This window comes from Heterodontus francisci, chromosome 19 (genome assembly GCF_036365525.1).
Source record: "Heterodontus francisci isolate sHetFra1 chromosome 19, sHetFra1.hap1, whole genome shotgun sequence".
Lineage (NCBI taxonomy): Eukaryota > Metazoa > Chordata > Chondrichthyes > Heterodontiformes > Heterodontidae > Heterodontus > Heterodontus francisci.
In genome coordinates this window covers 28,741,891-28,760,176 of record NC_090389.1, presented here as the reverse complement: position 1 = coordinate 28,760,176, position 18,286 = coordinate 28,741,891, and the positions used below count along the sequence as shown (strand labels likewise).

At 42.1% G+C, this 18,286-nt stretch overlaps 1 protein-coding gene across 1 annotated transcript in view; it reads left to right on the top strand.

Moving 5' to 3' along the window:
- The window catches only part of LOC137380010 (protein bassoon-like), a 464,497-nt gene that overhangs the window by 428,065 nt on the left and 18,146 nt on the right, over window positions 1-18,286 (top strand). The window contains exons 6-7 of the mRNA XM_068051484.1: window positions 537-2,691; window positions 3,105-4,012. Coding sequence (XP_067907585.1) covers window positions 537-2,691; window positions 3,105-4,012 — 3,063 coding nt within the window. The remainder of the gene's footprint in view (window positions 1-536; window positions 2,692-3,104; window positions 4,013-18,286) is intronic.

Here is an 18,286-nt window from a genome sequence, read left to right as displayed (position 1 = left end):
GTAAAATTAGGGTACAATATTATCTACTTTGTTGAATCTTGAACATTTACAGATTGTTACAAGATGAATAGATTGTTGTGAGAAGCCCAAAAATGTATTTCCCTGATAGTGTTAAACTTGAGTTTGCAATGAAAGAGCATGCTCCAAAGCCATGTATTTTATGTTATTACTTGACCTTTCTTTCAGTGGTGTCTTTTCTAGCTACAGATGGGCTTTGCTTTATATTGGTGGAGTAATGGTCCAACTGGAGGAGCTCACTGCATGCTAATTATTGCTAATTCTATGAGACAATTCCCTTGCTTTTGGAATGATCTCTGTGTATGTTTTTTGTGCGGGGGGTGGGTGGTAGGTGGCAACGTGGAGAAATCAGTTCAGCCATGAACTTATTGAATGGCAGAGTAGGCTCGAAGGGCCGAGTGGCCTGCTCCTGCTCCTAATTCGTATGTTCGTTTGAAAATAATTAATTCATGGCAAACATCAAAATGGCATGACATGCTTCACAGAGGTAACAGAAAATCTGCAATTTTGTTTTTCAGATTGGAAATTTGCAGCAGAGCACGATGAAGAAAGTGAAGAGAACGCTGCCTAGTCCACCACCCGAAGAAATTATACATGTCAGTGCCCCATTTCATCCACAGCTGTTTGGAACCTCCCTGCCTCGTAAACGTGGAACCCTGCCTGACCAGATCACTCGTGACAAACTCCTTAAGGACATCAGCCATGAGCTGGAGAAAGTAGAGCAAGAATCAAACAAACTCCAGAAGAAACAGGCAGAGCTTGATGAAGAAGAAAAGGAAATTGATGCAAAGCTGCGTTACATAGAACTAGGAATCAATCGTAGAAAGGAAACATTTGTCAAAGATCCAACAAAGCGAGATATGGGTTATGTACGGGGCTTAGGAGAAGACCGGGACTATATGTCAGATAGTGAAGTCAATAACATCCGAATATCTTCGTACAACAGCAACAATGTTCTAGCTAGGCCACGTACTGCTCCAGTTAATCAGTATTCTGAATTCTCAGTGGCACAGCACCCAACCACATCATCACATTACCCTTCATCACAGGCCACTCCTCAGGGGCTAACAAACTACCAACCTGCAGGTTATCAGCCACCCCACTACCCAGTTCCCAACAGTTACCAGTCACAAAACAATTTTCAGTCTCTTTCCACCTTGCATTCCCAAAACACTTATCAGCCACATGCATATTCCCAGAACACAAACTATCAGACTAACAACAGCTTACAGAATTTACAGAACGTAACTGGATTCCAGCCCCCTAACCAATACCATACTCCTACTACCTATCCAAATCAGGCTTCCTTCCAGTCTGGTCATAATCCTCAGTATCAGCAACAGACAAACATCCCAATACAACATCAGAAACCAAGGCAGACATCGTTAGCAGATCTTGAACAGAAAATACCTACCAATTACGAAGTCATTGGTAATCCAAATGCAATTATTTCTGCTACTCCAAATGAGAAGGTTTACACAACTACAACAATGAGTAACAACTATGATCAGTACAGGAATGCAGAGATAAGAGTTGCTGATAGTGGAAATGCAATAGAAAGTCCTTCCACTAACTATTCAGCAGACTCTCTGTATGCAAACCTAGAGCACAATATTTCTCGTAATTATGTTATGATTGACGATATCAGTGAATTGACCAAAGAGAGTTCCTCAGCAACAGAAAGCCAGAAAGCAGAACAGCCCCCTCAGCATAGTAATTCAAGACATGCAAAAGAAAAGAATGACTTCCCAGAGACAAGCAACTCCAGTAGGACCCACGCTTACAATAAAGCTGATGATGAATCAGAGGAAGATATGTATGACGTCCAGGTATCAGACCATCGAGGCAAGAATGGATACCAAAGGAATTCAGATAGCCATAGCAGAATATCAAATACTTCAAGTGGATCCTCATATTACTATGCAGATAACAATCACAAACATTCCTCACGCACAGACAAGCACAACTCTTCTTATGGCTCTCAAAAGCATTCATCAAAGCAACTGGCTCCTGCTGTAGTATCCACCAAGCGCAGCAAACACAGAAAGCAAAACATAGAACAGAAAATCTCCAAGTTTTCACCTATAGAAGAAGCCAAAGATGTGGAATCTGATTTTGCTTCATATTCTGTCACAACCTCAGCTGCAGGAAATAATGTAATCCTTAGGGCACAGAAACTTCAGGATGAGATAACATATGGTCTCAAGAAGAATATTTATGACCAGCAGAGATATTCTGGTCATGGTAGTAGAGAAACAATGGAAGATTCAGAGAGAGGTTACAGCAATTGCAACAGATCAAGGTCTTCCTCAATGTATGGAATGGAAAAATCAGGGAAAGAAGCAGCTAGTCCAAGAAGTAAATCTAATGAAAGAGACACCATGGAGAGGTCTCAAAAAATGGGAATGGGCCATAGTCGAGGACGTGCTCCAATAAGGGCCCAAGCATCCGAAGAGGAAAGCCCTTTGAGTCCTATGGGAAATCAGATGAATGTGGCACGAGCCTCTCGAGAACCACTCCCACCAAATGTTGTAGAGAGCAGATCTCAATTCGGCTCCAGCCACTCCCTGCCTGATGTCCAGGATGTGAAAGAGACATCACGTAGCCATACTTACAGAGAGGATGACGGTTATATGATGGATGATATGCACTGTGCTGTGTCTGACAGCGAAGGTAAAGAATATCACTGGTGATCTCATCAACTTAACACACAGATCATTTACAGAGCATGTTCAGTGCAAAGTGTTCAACAAAAAAATGTCTTTTCAATAATGTAAATATGTGCATGTATAAAACAGACTTAATTCTTACAAGGTTAAAACCTAATTGATTGGTATGTGCCTTTACTCTTTTATATGCGCTCTTTTTTAACGTTTTAAGCATGCTACACAGCTCATTGTTTCCGTCGGTGGTATGTTTGTTCGGTGATTTGTTTTGTGGGTTTATTCTGTGTGTCAAGTAATTTATCCTGGATCTCCCTGCATGTGGCAAGCTGCCTGCATTGAACCTTTGCATGGCTACAGTCTTGGTACCACAGGCACACCAGGAGAACAGAGTGACTGTAATGTGTGTTTTGGTTTTTGAAGCCTATCATTTGGGCCAAGAGGAGACGGACTGGTTCGAAAAGCCAAGGGAGCGTTCCAGACATTACGGTGGACAGTCTTCATCACAGAGACGCAGTCACCGAAACCACTCACGCCACAACTATGATGAGCCGCCAGATGATTCATGGCAACCAGCAGAGCGTTCACAGTCACGATACTCCTCAAAGGATCATCAGAGACATTCTGCGTATCAGTACGGAGAGCCTGCCCGACACTCTTCACGCCATGCAGTTGAAGAGCCTTCCCGGAAGTCATCAAGGCAGCATCCGAAAGAACAGCATCGCCAAGAATCCCGACAATGTTCTCAGCAGCCTTCACAGAGAAGAAGTCAACAGACAGAGCAGAGATCTCAACGAGATCCTCACTTGGGTTCTGCTGAGTGGACCCAGCCTCGATCATCATCTGAGCATCACCTGGATGCTGAGCTCTCGCGATCACAGAAGCATTCACAGCAGCAGCAACAAACAGCTAGAAAACAGTCAGAACCACTGCCTCCTCAGCAGCAAATTCGGTCACAGCAAAATCAGCCACCACCATCACGGCAAAGTCATTCGCAGCAGCAGGTGCGACAGTCACCATCGCAGCAAGTGCGGCAGTCACCATCGTCGCAAGCGCAGCAACAAGGACCACCACTGCAACAGCAACAACTACGCCAACCTCAACCGCAGCAACAGGCACGGCAACCGCAGCAGCAACAAACCCGGCCACCTCAACAGCAACAGCCACGGCCAACCCAGCAGCAGCAACAGTCACAGCCACAACAGCAATTGCAGCAGCCACAACAGCAGCAGCAACAACAACCACGGCAACAGGCTCTTCAGCAACCAGCAGGACAACAACAACCCCAGCCCCAGGCACAGCAACCACAAACAAGACCTACCACCACCATGGTAATTTTTATTCATGGTTATAGCTAATTATCAGGGTTAAGAATATTCAAGGTATTTCAAAGATGAAATACTTTTTTGTTTGCTTTTTATCAATTTTGTCTGCACTTCCCCAAAAGGTGATGGTTCATGTTGCATATGATTCCACAGATGCTGACAGATCTCCTGTGCCTCACCAAAATTACCGTTCTTAAATGTGTGGTCCCATACACTGAGTGTTGACAGGTTATTCCACTATGGAGACACCACATCAAGCCCAATCCTGTCTGGTACACACATCAGCTGACAAGAGCCACTGGTCTTGGATCAGGAACAGGAACTTTCATTTCCTTGGTTGAGGGACACAGCCTACTTGCAGTTCTGTTAGTGCTGCTTTAGCCAATATCCATTGATCCAAACTAGGCATCAAGTCTGAGTCCTTTCAGTTGAATGGCTCCTGGATATAATATGTTATACAACTTTTCAATTTGAAAAAAGTTTTTAAAATGTTATTTTATCAGAATAATCTAAAATATAAACTTAGTTCAGCTCCCAGAAGAGCGTTCAATCTAGGCCTTTTCATTAAGATAAAACTTTTATTGTTCCCTTCTTTTTCTCTGATTGGAGATATTTCCTGAATGCAACTTTTCTTAAATTTCTCTGCTAATATTATTTAAAATGCTGGCAACCTGTGATTGTGTTCAGGTTTCCAAAAAACTGAAATTTAATTCATTGGTAAGTGAAATGTTGCAGCTCAATTGCAGTTAGAATTTGATTGGGACTGATTTGGGTCTGGACAAAGTAGTGTTGATCTATAACATTGGCCTGGGTTTTGGGGTGTTGATGATGGCGTAATTGTCACCGTTGATCGTTATTACTCCTTTAAAACTGACAGCAACTCTGGAGTCTCCGCACATGCGCAGAATAATATGTAAATTCAGAAGTTTCTATCAGTGATCCTATTGTCCTCCAGAGGATGAGCTGTTGAGGAACCCCAAGCATGTCATCTCTTGGCAATCAGTGAATTGACGAAAACTTCGACTGTTAGTCTTGCTGTAAAAACCCTTGAAAAAGTTGCACCTTGTTAAATGAGATGTAACTGGGTCTTTAACAGTGTACTAATTCCATCGTTACTGCTAAACGCCTTCACTAGTCCTGAAAAGCGAATTTTATATCTGTCAAATTTATTTATTATTTTAAAAATCCACACTTTTAAAAGTATTTTTAAAGTTTATTATATTTTACCTTCTATCTTAATCCAATCATAATCAGTTATTTCACTATCTGAAAACGTAAATTAAAAATGAAGGATAATTGGTACTTTTAGTTTCCTGATTTGCTGTGTGAAAATACTTCAGTGTGATTGGCGGCTTATCCTGCTTGCTGATATCGCTGTTGCTGGATGCCTGGAGATGTCCTTGGTGCCAGATTTAAACTGCTGTCTGGAAAGGAGAAAATCACACCACAAGAGATCTTTGTGGGCAGCTTTCTTCAAGGTCAGCGGCAACTGCCAGTGCTTCACCACTGACAGCAAAGTCCAGCCCATGGGGTTGTGAGTAATAATTATCTCTGACTGACTTATTGTGCAGGCACTAATTTGATTGACTGTTTTGTCTGTGCCAGACTGAGACAATCACATAGATGCTATTTTTCTGGAGGTTTAATCTAGTGAAAGGCAGTACTCCATTGCACATAGACTGTCAGTTTGTCTTTGTCCTTTTGGTAACATCTAACTTTCATGAGTTATCCAGAACTTAAAACAAGAACTTATTCATATAAAGTAATATAAGAATGTATATTTTCTATACATATAAAAAACAATTGTTTAATTAATTGGTTGTCAGCATTTGCTTTACAGTCGAGCTGTACCAAAGCCCCTTAATGTTCCCATAGCTCCTTGCCCACCTGTTTAGCCGGAGCTCCTAATGGTTTCCTCATCCAGGTGCATCAAGTATTTAATTTTTCACCCTACATCTTATCGCACTTCTCATCTTTTATGATTGCATCGTCATCTGCCACTCCGCTCATAGGCAGCAAGAGCAAGCAAGTGACGTGTTGAATTCAGGCTAAAGGTATGTACAAGGCTTGAGGAGAACAAATTACAAAAGGCCACTTATGAACATTGCATCTGAGTCCACTTGCCTGGAAACAGAACAGGTGGCAAATAGAGAGAGTGTGCAGTAAGCATACTTTGAAGGATATGCTCGCCATGCAACAGCTGTGGAAACCTTCTCTGAATGCAAAGCTGGATGATGCATTCTTACTATGCTTTACATAGCATCAAGGAAAAGGGCATCCATTAGTGGTTCTTTCTTACAGACAACAGTGCCAAAGCATGACAAAGTATTGATTAGTAGTTCAAAATTCACTGTCAGCTCAGGATGACAGGGAAGAAGTATTACACTGTAAAGCTATGTATGGAGAGAAGCTATTTCTAACCCCTTTAGATGAAAGAAAAGGCTAAGGTGATAACTAAACAGGAAAAGCCATCTCCAGAACAAGTCTACAACTACAAGAAGATAGATTTATTGTAGAAGGTGCTCTACAGCAAGATACTTCCAGAAAATGTGGAGCTGTCCATGATGGACACAAACACAGTAGAATGCCTCACATCCTTGGGATTCAACAATGCAGTGGGATACGTAAGGTACCATTAAATATCAGAACATTTTCTATACCCCAAGCTTTTATGAACCTAAAACTAACCTCCCTTTGCATTCACTACAAGGCCCAATTTGAGGATCAAGTTGTTCACAATCTTTCACTCTTAGTTTGCCACACATCTGAAGATCATTTAGGGCAGCAGAAATAGTGACATCATCATAACACATCATGCAGATGTGTCTCATCATAGAAAGGCAATTTGGGATATCTTTCCTTGCCGCACTAACATGACTACACTGTATCCTTGGATCAGGAGAATCTTAAGGGGAGATCACAGTACCAGTTGCTGTAATGACTCTTGATGTTAAAACAGCAAATCTGTCTGATTAGGGAAATGGAAATCTATCAATATGTAGCATACCATCTACTAGATGTCATTAGTAGAGACAAAGTTCCTTGCCCCTCTCTCAGCCAATATTTGACTCAGGTATGGCTTGATATCTAAGCTAACATCACTGGTAATGAGTTTATTGACCATGCCTGGTCAAGACTAAAGTCTCGCTGTGTTGATTAGTATCACCAACTCCATCCAGCACTTCAAGCTTCTAGTAGGGTGGTGAGTTTGGAGAAGGTGATGATATAGAATATAACATAAGGAATAGGAGCAGGAGTAGACCATTCGGCCCCTCCAGCCTGATCTGCCATTTAATAAGATCATGCTGATCTGATTGTGACCTTAACTCCACTTTCCTGCCTGTCCCCAATAACCCTCGATTCTCTTAGAGATCAGAAATCTGTCTGACTCAACCTTGAATATGTTCAATGACTCATCTTCCACCGCAGTCTGGGGAAGGTAATTCCAAAGATTAATGACCCTCTGAGAGGAGAAATACCTCCTCATCTCTCCTAAAAGGGAGACCCGTTATTTTGAAACTGTGCCCCCAGTTTTAGATTCCCCCATGAGGAGAAACATTCTCTCAGTATTGACGCTATCAAGCCTCCTCAGGATCTTATATGTTCAATAAGATCACCTCACATTCTTCTGAATTCCAATGAGTATAGGCACAACCTGCTCAACCTTTCCTCATAAGACAGCACCTTCATCCCAGGAATCACCCTAGTGAACCTTCTCTGAACTGCTTCCAATGCATGTATATCCCTCCTTAAGTAAAGAAACCACAACTGTACACAGTACTCTAGGTGCGGTCTCCCCAATATCCTGTACAGTTGTAACAAGGCTTCCCTACATTTATACTCCATACCCCTTGCAATAAATGCCAGTGTTCCATTTGCCTTCCTAAGTACTTACAAGGACACCCAGATCCCTCTGTACCACAACATTCTGCAGTCTCTCTCCATGTAAATAATAGTCTGCTTTTCTGTTCTTCCTGCCAAAGTGGAGAACCTCATATTTTCCCACATTATACTCCATCTGCCAAATTTGTGTTCACTCACTTAACCTATCTATATCTCTTTGCAGATACTTTGTATCCTCCTCACAACTTACTTTCCTACCTATCTTTGTATCGTCCCCAAATTTGGCTACAATACACTCTGCCCCTTCATCCACATCATTAATATAGATCGTAAGTAGTTGAGGCCCCAGCACTGATCCCTGTGGCACTCCACTAGTTACAGTTTGCCAACCTGAAAATGAGCCATTTATCCAGACTCTCTGTTTCCTGTTAGTTTGCCTATTCTTATCCATGCTAATATATTACCCCAACGCTATGAGCTCTTATCTTGTGTAATAAGATGGGGCACCTTATCAATTTGCCTTTTTGGAAATCGAAATCCAAATACACTACATCTACTGGTTCCCCTTTATCCACCCTGCTTGTTACATCCTCAAAGAACTCAAATAAAATTGTCAAACATGAATTCCCTTTCATAAACCCTTTCATAAATGCCTGATTGCATTATGATTTTCTAAATGTCCTGCTATGATTTCCTTAATAATGGATTCCAGCATTTTCCCAAGGACTGATGTTAAGCTAACTGGCCTACAGTTTCCTACTTTCTGTCACCCCTCCTTTCTTGAATAGAAATGTTACATTTGCGGTTTTCAAATCCACAGGGACCTTTCCAGAATCTAGGGAATTTTGGAAGATCACAACCAATGCATTCACTATCTCTACAGCCACTTCTTTTAAGACCCTAGGATGCAGGCCATCAGGTCCAGGGGACTTGTCAGCCTTTTGTCCCATTAGTTTTCCTAGTACTTTTTCTCTAGTGATAGTGATTATTTTAAGTTCCTCCCCACTTTTGCCTCTTGATTTTCTGCTATTCTTGGGATGCTTTTAGCATCTTCTATTGTGAAGAAAGATACAAAATACTTGTTCAAAGTCTCTAACATTTCCTTCCTTCCCATTATTAATTCCCCAGTCTCATCCTCTAAGGGACCAACACTTACTTTAGTACTCTCTTTTTGTAGAAGCTTTTACTGCCTGTTTTCATCATTCTTGCTGGTTTACTCTTGTACTCTAATTTCTCCCTTTTTAAGTCAGATTTTACTGGTTTCTAAAATTTCCCCAATATTCTGGCCTACCACTAATCTTCGCAGCATTGTATGCTTTTTCTTTCAATTTGATACCATCCTTAACTTCCTTAGTTAGCCATGGATGGTGCATCCTTCTCAGAGAGTCTTTCTTTCTCAGTGCAATATATCTTTGTTGAGAGTTTATGAAATACCTCCTGAAATATCTGCCACTGTTTCTCTACTGTCTTACCTTTTAACTTATTTTCCCAGTCTACTTTAGCCATTTGTGTCTTAATACCCTTGTAATTGCCTTTATTTAAGTTTAAGACACTAGTTTCAAACCCAAATATCTGCCACTGTATCTCTATTGACCTATCCTTTAACCTACTTTGTCAGTTCACTTTTGCTAGCTCTGCTTTCATGCCCTCATAATTGCCCTTATTTAACTTTAAAATACCAGTCTTAGACCCACTCTTCTCTAACTCAAACTGAATATAAAATTCAGTCATATTATGATCGCTGCTGTCGAGAGCAGCAGCAGTGTGCAAAATGGCAGCAGTCCCGCCTATGAGGATAGCAGCTGCGCTGCCGCAAGTATACGTCGGGCCGCCATTTAGCATAATGACAGCAGCCGTACATCCCAGTCACGTGGTGGGGTGGGGGGGGGCATTGCCGATACCGCTAATGCCGTTACCTGATGTTGGATTGCAGAGTTCTCTCCTTCCCCATCCAAACAGTATCCAATTGAGTTCCCTCCTTCCCCAACAACAGTATTTACTTGAGTTACCTCCTTCCCCCCATCCCCCCACATCAATATCCACTTGCAAAGTTCCCTGCTTCCCTCACATCTGCAGATTGAGCTCAGTAGTAACATCCGATGTGAAAAAAATGCCACAAGATAACAACGGATAACTTACCTAATCTTTGCAGGCACCAATGACTCTCACCTACATGGCGCCTGCTTTTCAAAGACGGGAAAGTGAAGGCACGTGAGTGCTGAACATCATGCATAAGATTGTGAACACCTGGTAGGATCCCAGAGAATTAGATACAAATTCATGTAAAACAGTATGTAACAGATTTAAATTACGATCCTGCTGAATCACAGTGGAGGTGCTGCCACGGAACTCCGCTGCTTCTGAGAAAGTCGGAAACCGGCATTATGGCATTGGGTTCCATGGCAGACCACTCAACGCCAATTCTCCGGCTCCCCTGCTTAAAGAAACAGCTCTAATGGAGCATAAAATGCAGACCCATGTCTCTGTAATGGCTATCATATGATACCCATTTATTTCTATTTATGCTATCAATTCATCCAACTTATTATAACTGCTGCATGCATTCAGATAAAGATCCTCTAATTTTGCTTTTTTTTAACCATTTTTCCTTGCTATGACCTTATTTGCTGGTGCACTCATCTTTTTCCACCCTGTCCCTTCCTGTCACACGAAAATAAAAGCAAAATACTACGGATGCTGGAAATCTGAAATAAAAACAAGAAATGCTGGAACCACTCAGCAGGTCTGGCAGCATCTGTGGAAAGAGAAGCAGAGTTAACGTTTTGCTTCCCTTCCTGTCACACTCTGGTTATCGTTACCCATATTGCTACTCTGCACTATTACCTTGTCCTCTCTTGTTAACTTACTAAATTTCCCCTCACCTGAACCTGTGCAGAGGACCCTGAATAAGTCCTCAAAGATTGGAAGATATCCTTGATTTTTGCTGTACTTGCAATACACGCAACATCAAGGTGAACTTATACCTGTCATCTCCTGCTCATCGAAAGTTAATGGGTATAGCAGTGTCAAAACAGAATGATGTTATCTGACTTTTCCTCTTATCAGTAAATTACTGAAATTGATAATCTTATAAAATAATTATTTGTTATGAATAATTGTTTAACATCGACATTTTGCCAAAACACTTTCTAAACCTTAATAAAAAAGGCAAAACAATTGGAAACACAGGCCGGAATTTTATGGCCCCCCCCACCCTTAAAGAGTGGGCAGGTGGCTGGGAGGGTTGGGGGGGAGGGGTGTGTAAAATGGAGTGGGAGGCTCGATGGGCCCTTCCAGACCCGCTCCCGTCTCTGCTGTCACTTTACCCAGGGCAGTGGCGGCGAAAAACTGCCTGCTTGCCCCAGGCCAATCAAGGCCCTTAAGTGGCCACTTAAGGGCCTCTGCCCGCCACCACGGGGATTTTATCCGTGGCTAGTTGGGCAACCCAGGCCCGAGAGAAACTACCCGACAAAAGCAGGCGGCTGCCTCAAGTGGGTGGAAGTCCCGCCTGAGAACATTTAAAGGCTGGGGAACCGCAAAATGCGGGTCGGATCCCTAGGCCAGGCAGAAGAGGGCTCGCCACAGTCTTTTCAGTCGGTGGGATGGCTCCCATCCGCCGAAGGAAAATTCCCGGCCACAGATAACAAACACGTTTCTACCATGACTGAACTTCTGGTCCATTGGGTTGGTCAGGGTGGGATTTGCATTAGTAGGGCAGGGGCCTATTATACCCCCAATTCGTCAAGGAATCCCATCACTCAAGCATATAAGAAGTCATGGACAGAAGGAAAGAAGACCTGTCAGTCCATCACGCTTATTTTTTTCTGTGTCCTGCCTGTAATTAATCTTTGGCAAATCATTTAGTTTTCTGACAAAAGATTCTGAGAAGTTCTTCCCTGATTTCTCCCAAGGTAAATCAAGTAAAACTCTGGGATACCTATATTTTCATCCTACATTATAAATCCTTGGGATCACAGCAGCTTAGGAAGCAAATAGAATTTGATATTCCCTGTCTATACTTACCTTTATAACCATTAATCCCACTTTGAAGCAGCTATTCATCAAGCTCTTTATAAAATTGTTAATTGATAAGACATTTATTGTTCATTTAACCATTCATGTGGGCTGAAGTTGCCTCTGGTGATTGGGTTATGGTCAGTAAGTGTTGGATATAAATTTGAGGGTCTAGACTTGACTTTTCCTACACTGGCCAGCCTCCCATTTTCTACCCTCCATAAATTTAAGCACATCCAAAAGTCTGCTGACCGAATCCTAACTCACAGCAAGGCCTGTTCACCCATCACCCCTGTGCTCACTGGCCTACACTGTGCAATGCATCAATTTTAAAATTCTCATCCTTACAGCACCTTCCAAACCCGCGACCTCTACCAACTAGAAGGACAAGGGCAGCAAATGCATGGGAACACCACCACCTGCAAGTTCCTCTCCAAGTCACACATCATCCTGACTTGGAACTATATCACCATTCCTTCACTGTCGCTGGGTCAAAATTCTGGAACTCCCTTCCTAACAGCACTGTGGGTGTACCTACCACAAATGGGCTGCAGTGGTTCAAGAAGGCAGCTCACCACCACCTTCTCAAGGGCAATTAGGGATGGTCAATAAATGCTGGCCTGGCCAGCGACGCCCACATCCCATGAATGAATAAAAAAAATATATTCTCTTATAAGCCTCTGAGATATCTGTCCTTTGCCAATTCTGGCCTCTTGTGCATCTCTGATTTTTATCGTTCCCTCAATGGTGATTGTGCCTTCAGCTGACCATTCCCTTGCTAAGCCTCTACGCTACTCTACCTTTCCTCCTATAAGATGTTCCTTAATACTTCCCTTTTTGGCCAAGCTTTTGATGACCTATCCGAATATTTCCTATGTGCCTCAGTATCAAATTTTGTTTTATAAAACTCCTGTGAAGCTACTTGCAATGTTTGCTATGTTAATGGTGCTACATAAAAGCATGATGGTGTTGCTACAAATGTAGAAGATGGGGATGGGTAACTTATTCTCCGCAAAAAGAAATTATCTCCCAATGGTAGCCAGGCTTGACTAAATATTTGCAGAGCCTGCAACAGAATAGTAAATAGAGACATTCAGCATACGAAAAATCCCTGGGATCTCTACCTGCTAAAATGTGCAGAGCTCAGACACAGTCAGCACATCTGTATCGGCAATAGTTTAAATATTAACACCAGACTAATAAACTGTGGTGGAGAAGGCTTTCCTTTATTGGCCGAGGTATAGAATACAAAAGCAGGGATGTAATGCTGGAACCGTATAAAATGCTGGTTAGGCCACAGTTGGAGTATTGCGTGCAGTTCTGGTCACCACATTACAGAAAGGACATAATTGCTCTGGAGAGAGTGCAGAGGAGATTTACAAGAATGTTGCCAGGGCTCGAAAGTTGCAGCTCTGAGGAAAGATTGGATAGGCTAGGGTTGTTTTCCTTAGAACAGAGGAGGCTGAGGAGTGACTTAATAGAGGTGTACAAAATTATGAGGGGCCTAGATAGAGTAGATAGGAAGGACCTGTTTACCCTAGCAGAGAGGTCAATTACCAGGGGGCACAGATTTAAGGTGATTGGTAGAAAGATTAGTGGGAACATGAGGAAAAACTTTTTCACCCAGAGGGTGGTGGGTGACTGGAATTCACTGCCAGGAATGGTAACCAGAATGAAACCCTCAATTCTTTTAAAAGGACCTGTATCCAAAGTGCTGTAACTCGCAAGGCTATGGACCAGGGATTAAATTAGGCGGCTAGAATTTTTTTCGGCCGGCACGGATACAACGGGTTGAATGGAATGAATCTTCTGTGCCGTAATTTTTCTATGGTTCTATGTATCCTTTTTCAATATGCATCTCACATGTAACTCAATTTTTGAGTGTTTGTGTTACACAACCTTAAAAGTCACGTATTGCGCCACTGTAGAGTGTACAGTATACCTGTTACTGTATCACTGTTGTATGATCACAAGCTACAGTACCATAATAGTGTGAGGCACTCAAAATTAAAAGATACCAAATCACTCTTATGCAAGTTGCATGGAAAAAGTAACACTTTTGTGTGAACCATGAGAGCGGTCTACCTTAGTTACAAATCATGCAGTACAAAGGTCAAAGCCTTTGCCATAGTACTCAACAATCAGTTTCTCTCATTCTTCCTTTGTAAAATAAAATTGCATTTTACATTACATCACAGAAAACTAAGTAGGTGATTTTGGTGTGATGGCACATCAAAGGCATACATAAGGTATTCTTCTGGTTTATGAAATTTGCTACCAGGCAGTGACACAGAATTTGTTGAACTATTTAATGTATCAGTGCCTTGTAATGAATTCCAGCCTATACATGATCCTGCATTTGTTGTTAAGGGCACTCTATCTGAGTGCACGCAGCATTTATAACAAGGTAGATGATTTGAAAGCACAATTAGAGGTCAATGGCTATGATTTAATTACCATTACGGAGACATGGTTACAGGGTGACCAGGACTGGGAACTGAATATCCAGCAATATTCATCATTTAGGAGGGATAGGCAGAGGGGAAAAGGAGGTGGGGTTAATAATGGACGAGATCAGTACATTAGTGAGAGAGGATCTTGGATCGAAGGAGCAAAATGTAGAATCAGTTTGGGTGGAGCTAAGAAACAGCATGAGGCAGCAAACATTGGTGGGAGTTGTTTATAGGCCAGCAAACTATGGTGATAATGGTATAAATCAGGAAATTAGAGCTGCATATAGCATGGGCAATACAGTAATAATGGGCTTCTTCAATTTACATAAGAGATTGGGTAAACCTAATTAGCACGAATGGTGTGGAGGATGAATTCCTGGAGTGTGTACGAGATGGGTTTCTGGAGCAGTATGTTGAAGAACCAAATAGGGATCGGGTTATTTTACATTTAGTATTATGCAATGAGAAAGGGCTAATTAATAACCTTGCTGTAAAGGAGCCATAAGGAAATAGTGACCACAATATGATAGCATTCTACATTAAGTTGGAAAGAGATATAATTAATTCTGAAACAACTGAACAAAGGAAACTATGAAGGTATGAGAGGCAAGTTGGCCATACATTAAAAGATTTGGCAGTGGCTAGTACTTAAAGAAGTATTACACGGTTTACAACAAATATACATTCCTCTACAAAAACCCAACAGGAAAGGTGAATCAACCGTGGCTGACAAAAGAAGTTGAGGATTGTATTAGGTCAAAGGAAGTGGCTTATAAGGTCACCAGAAAAAGCCTGAGGATATGGAGCAATTTAGAGTCCTTCAAAGGAGGATCAAGAAACTGATAAAGAAAGGGAAAAGAGTTGATGGGCTGGATTTTATTCTCCCCAGGCATCGGGTTCTGTGGCAGGGGGGTGCGGGGAGCATGAAGATGGCTCCAGATGAGGCCCATCACAGACCTCGATGCCTGGAGGGCCTGGCCCAATCCTGACAGTGGTGGCGAGGCTCTGTGGCGCCCCCCCCCCCCCGCCCCACCACTGTGTGACGGGACCACAATTTAAATATTAAAATGAATAAAATTAATCAATTTACATAGACTTACCTGCGATCTCGAAGGCCCACCGTGGTCTTCGGCGCAATGGCCGGCACTCCCACACCTTCAGATCCCCATCTGGGGAAATTCAGCACCACACTGCTGAGGAGGGGGGGAGGAGGTAAGTTTGTCAGTGCTGGGGTGGGGGGTGGGGAGCAAGGTCAAATATACATAATGAGTGTAGGGGATGGTGGGAAGTGTTGAACCTTAATCTTTGTGCAGTTTGGGGAAGGAGGGGGGGGGAAGGTCAGCTGTAAAAGATACGTGTTCTTTGGGGGGAAGGGCAAATCATTATTGTAATTGTTATTGGGGGGTGGGAAAGGGGCATTAGAAATTTATTTATTTAATTTTGAGGAGTAGGACTTCAAAAATTAAATTGGGTGGCAGGGCTGGCTGCCCATGCCATTGCTGGGGACGGACAGTCTATTATAAAGCATGAGATAACTGGACATTTGGAAAATAATATGATTGGGCAGTCAACATGGATTTGTGAAAGGGAAATCATGTTTGACAAACCTGTATGAGTTTTTTTGAGGATGTTACTTGTAGCATCGATAAAGGAGTGGATGTGGTGTATTTGGATTTTCAGAAGGCTTTTGATAATGTCCCACACAGAAGGTTGGTAAACAAAATTAGAGCACATGGGATTGGAGGTAATATACTGCAACGAATTGAGAATTGGTTAACAGACAGAAAGCAGAGAATAGGAATAAATGGGTCATTCTCCGGATGGTAGGCTGTTACTAGTAGGGTACCGAAAGGATCAGTGCTTGGCCACAGCTGTTTACAATGTCTATAAATGATTTGGATATGGGAACCAAATGTAATATTTCCAAATTTGCGGATGACACAAAACTAAGAGGGAATGTAAGTTGTGAGGAGGCTGCAAGGAAGTTTCAAGGGGATTTGGACAGGCTAAGTGAATGGGCAAGAACATGGCAGATGGAATATAATGTGAATAAGTGTGAAGTGGTCCGCTTTGGTAGAAAAAACAGAAAGGCAGAGTATTTCTTAAATGGTGAGAGGGTGGGAAGTGTTGATGTCCAAACAGACTTGGGTGTCCTTGTTCATGAATCATTAAAAGCTAGTATGCACGTGTAGTAAGCAATTAAGAAGGCAAATGGTAGGTTGGCCTTCATTGCAAGGGGATTTGAGTACAGAAGTAAAGATGTATTGCTTCAATTGTATAAAGCATTGTTGAGACTGCACCTGGAATATTGTGTACAGTTTTGGTCTCCTTATCTAAGGAAGGATATACTTGCCATAGAGGGAGTGCTAGGGAGGTTCACCAGACTAATCCCTGGGATGGCGGGATTGTCTTATGAGGAGAGATTGCAGAAACTGGGTCTGTGTTCTCTAGAGTTTCGAAGAATGAGTGGTGATGCCATCGACACTTACAAAATTCTGACAGGATGTTTCCTTTGGCTGGTGAGTCTAGAACAAGGGGACACAGTTTCAGAATAAGGGGCAGGCCATTTACGACTGAGATGAGAAGGAATTTCTTTACTCAGAGGGTGGTGAATCTGTGGAATTCTCTACCCCAGAGGGCTATGGAAGCTTAATCATTGAGCATGGTCAAGACAGAAATCAAAAGATTTCTGAATACTAACGACATCAAGGGATATGGGGATAGTGGGGAAAATGGTGTAGAGGTAGATGATCAGCCATGATCTGTTTGAGTGGCGCAGCAGGCTCGACGGGCTGAATGGCCTACTCCTACTCCTATTTCCAATGATCTTATGATCCTATGCAAGGCTAAACAATAATTTCCCCGCTCAATAGATTGAAAAGCAAAATCCATAAATACACATGGCTGAGCAATCTCTTGCCAGATTGCATCCATGTTAAGTGTTATTGAATTATTTTAAAGAGCACCTGAAATTCCAGGAGTAATAATTCTGTTGTGCAGAATACATAGGATAAAAGAAAATCCACCAAGCAACTTAGTCAGCATGTGCAGAAGAGAAGATAGATTAACATTTCAGGTGTAACCTTCACCAGGTAATTTTTCTCCACCAGACCTGCATCAACTGGGATTGTCTTCAACAGATCCATACAATCCTGGAAGAAAAAAATGAACAAGATAAAAACCCACCTGTCTCTAGCTCTTGATTGGCTCCATGTTGCCCTACTGCGTTCAGGACAATTTCAAATCAATCATCTACTTGCAAAACTGGCTACATTCTATTGGCAGCAGCCAATCCCATTCTGGACTCTATATAAGAGAGATAATGATAGGTTATCACTTGCGTTGAACTCGTACTACTCAACCATCATTCAGGTTCAATGATATTGATCCCAAAGATAGCCACAGCTATGCTGTCATCCCCAACCAGTGCTGGCTGCAGATGTACACTTCAATTAGTGCCCAGTTAGTGTATGTAATTAGTTTGAGCTGGCTGCATCCTTTCACCAGCCAATTTCTGTCCATATAAAATGGCATATCCTCTCAACTGACCATGAGAAATGCCAGTGGAGACCAACTATTTGTTAGTTAGCTGATTAAAATAACTGGTTTTATTGATTCATTCAGATTGCAAAGGGACTAATGGTGCAGTGAGTTCAGACATTCCCAGTGTTATGGTCAAGTGAGGAGGGCTTGAAAGGCTTCCCTCTTTTCCCTCCTTGTTTGACCACAACAGGTTTAATTCTTTCTTAAGATGGTTGCACTGGCCAATTCAGAAGGTGTTTGATTACTTACTTGCTATGATTATAACATGAACCAATCAGACAGGTTTTCTTGAGTTAACAAAGAAAGAGGTTAACTTTATTGTGTCTAAACCAAACTTTAAAAAAAAAATGCGACAACTTTCACTCTCACACACGCAAATAGGTTATAGAGTGGGGAAAGGTAGACTTGTTCAGTTAGAGGCCATAAA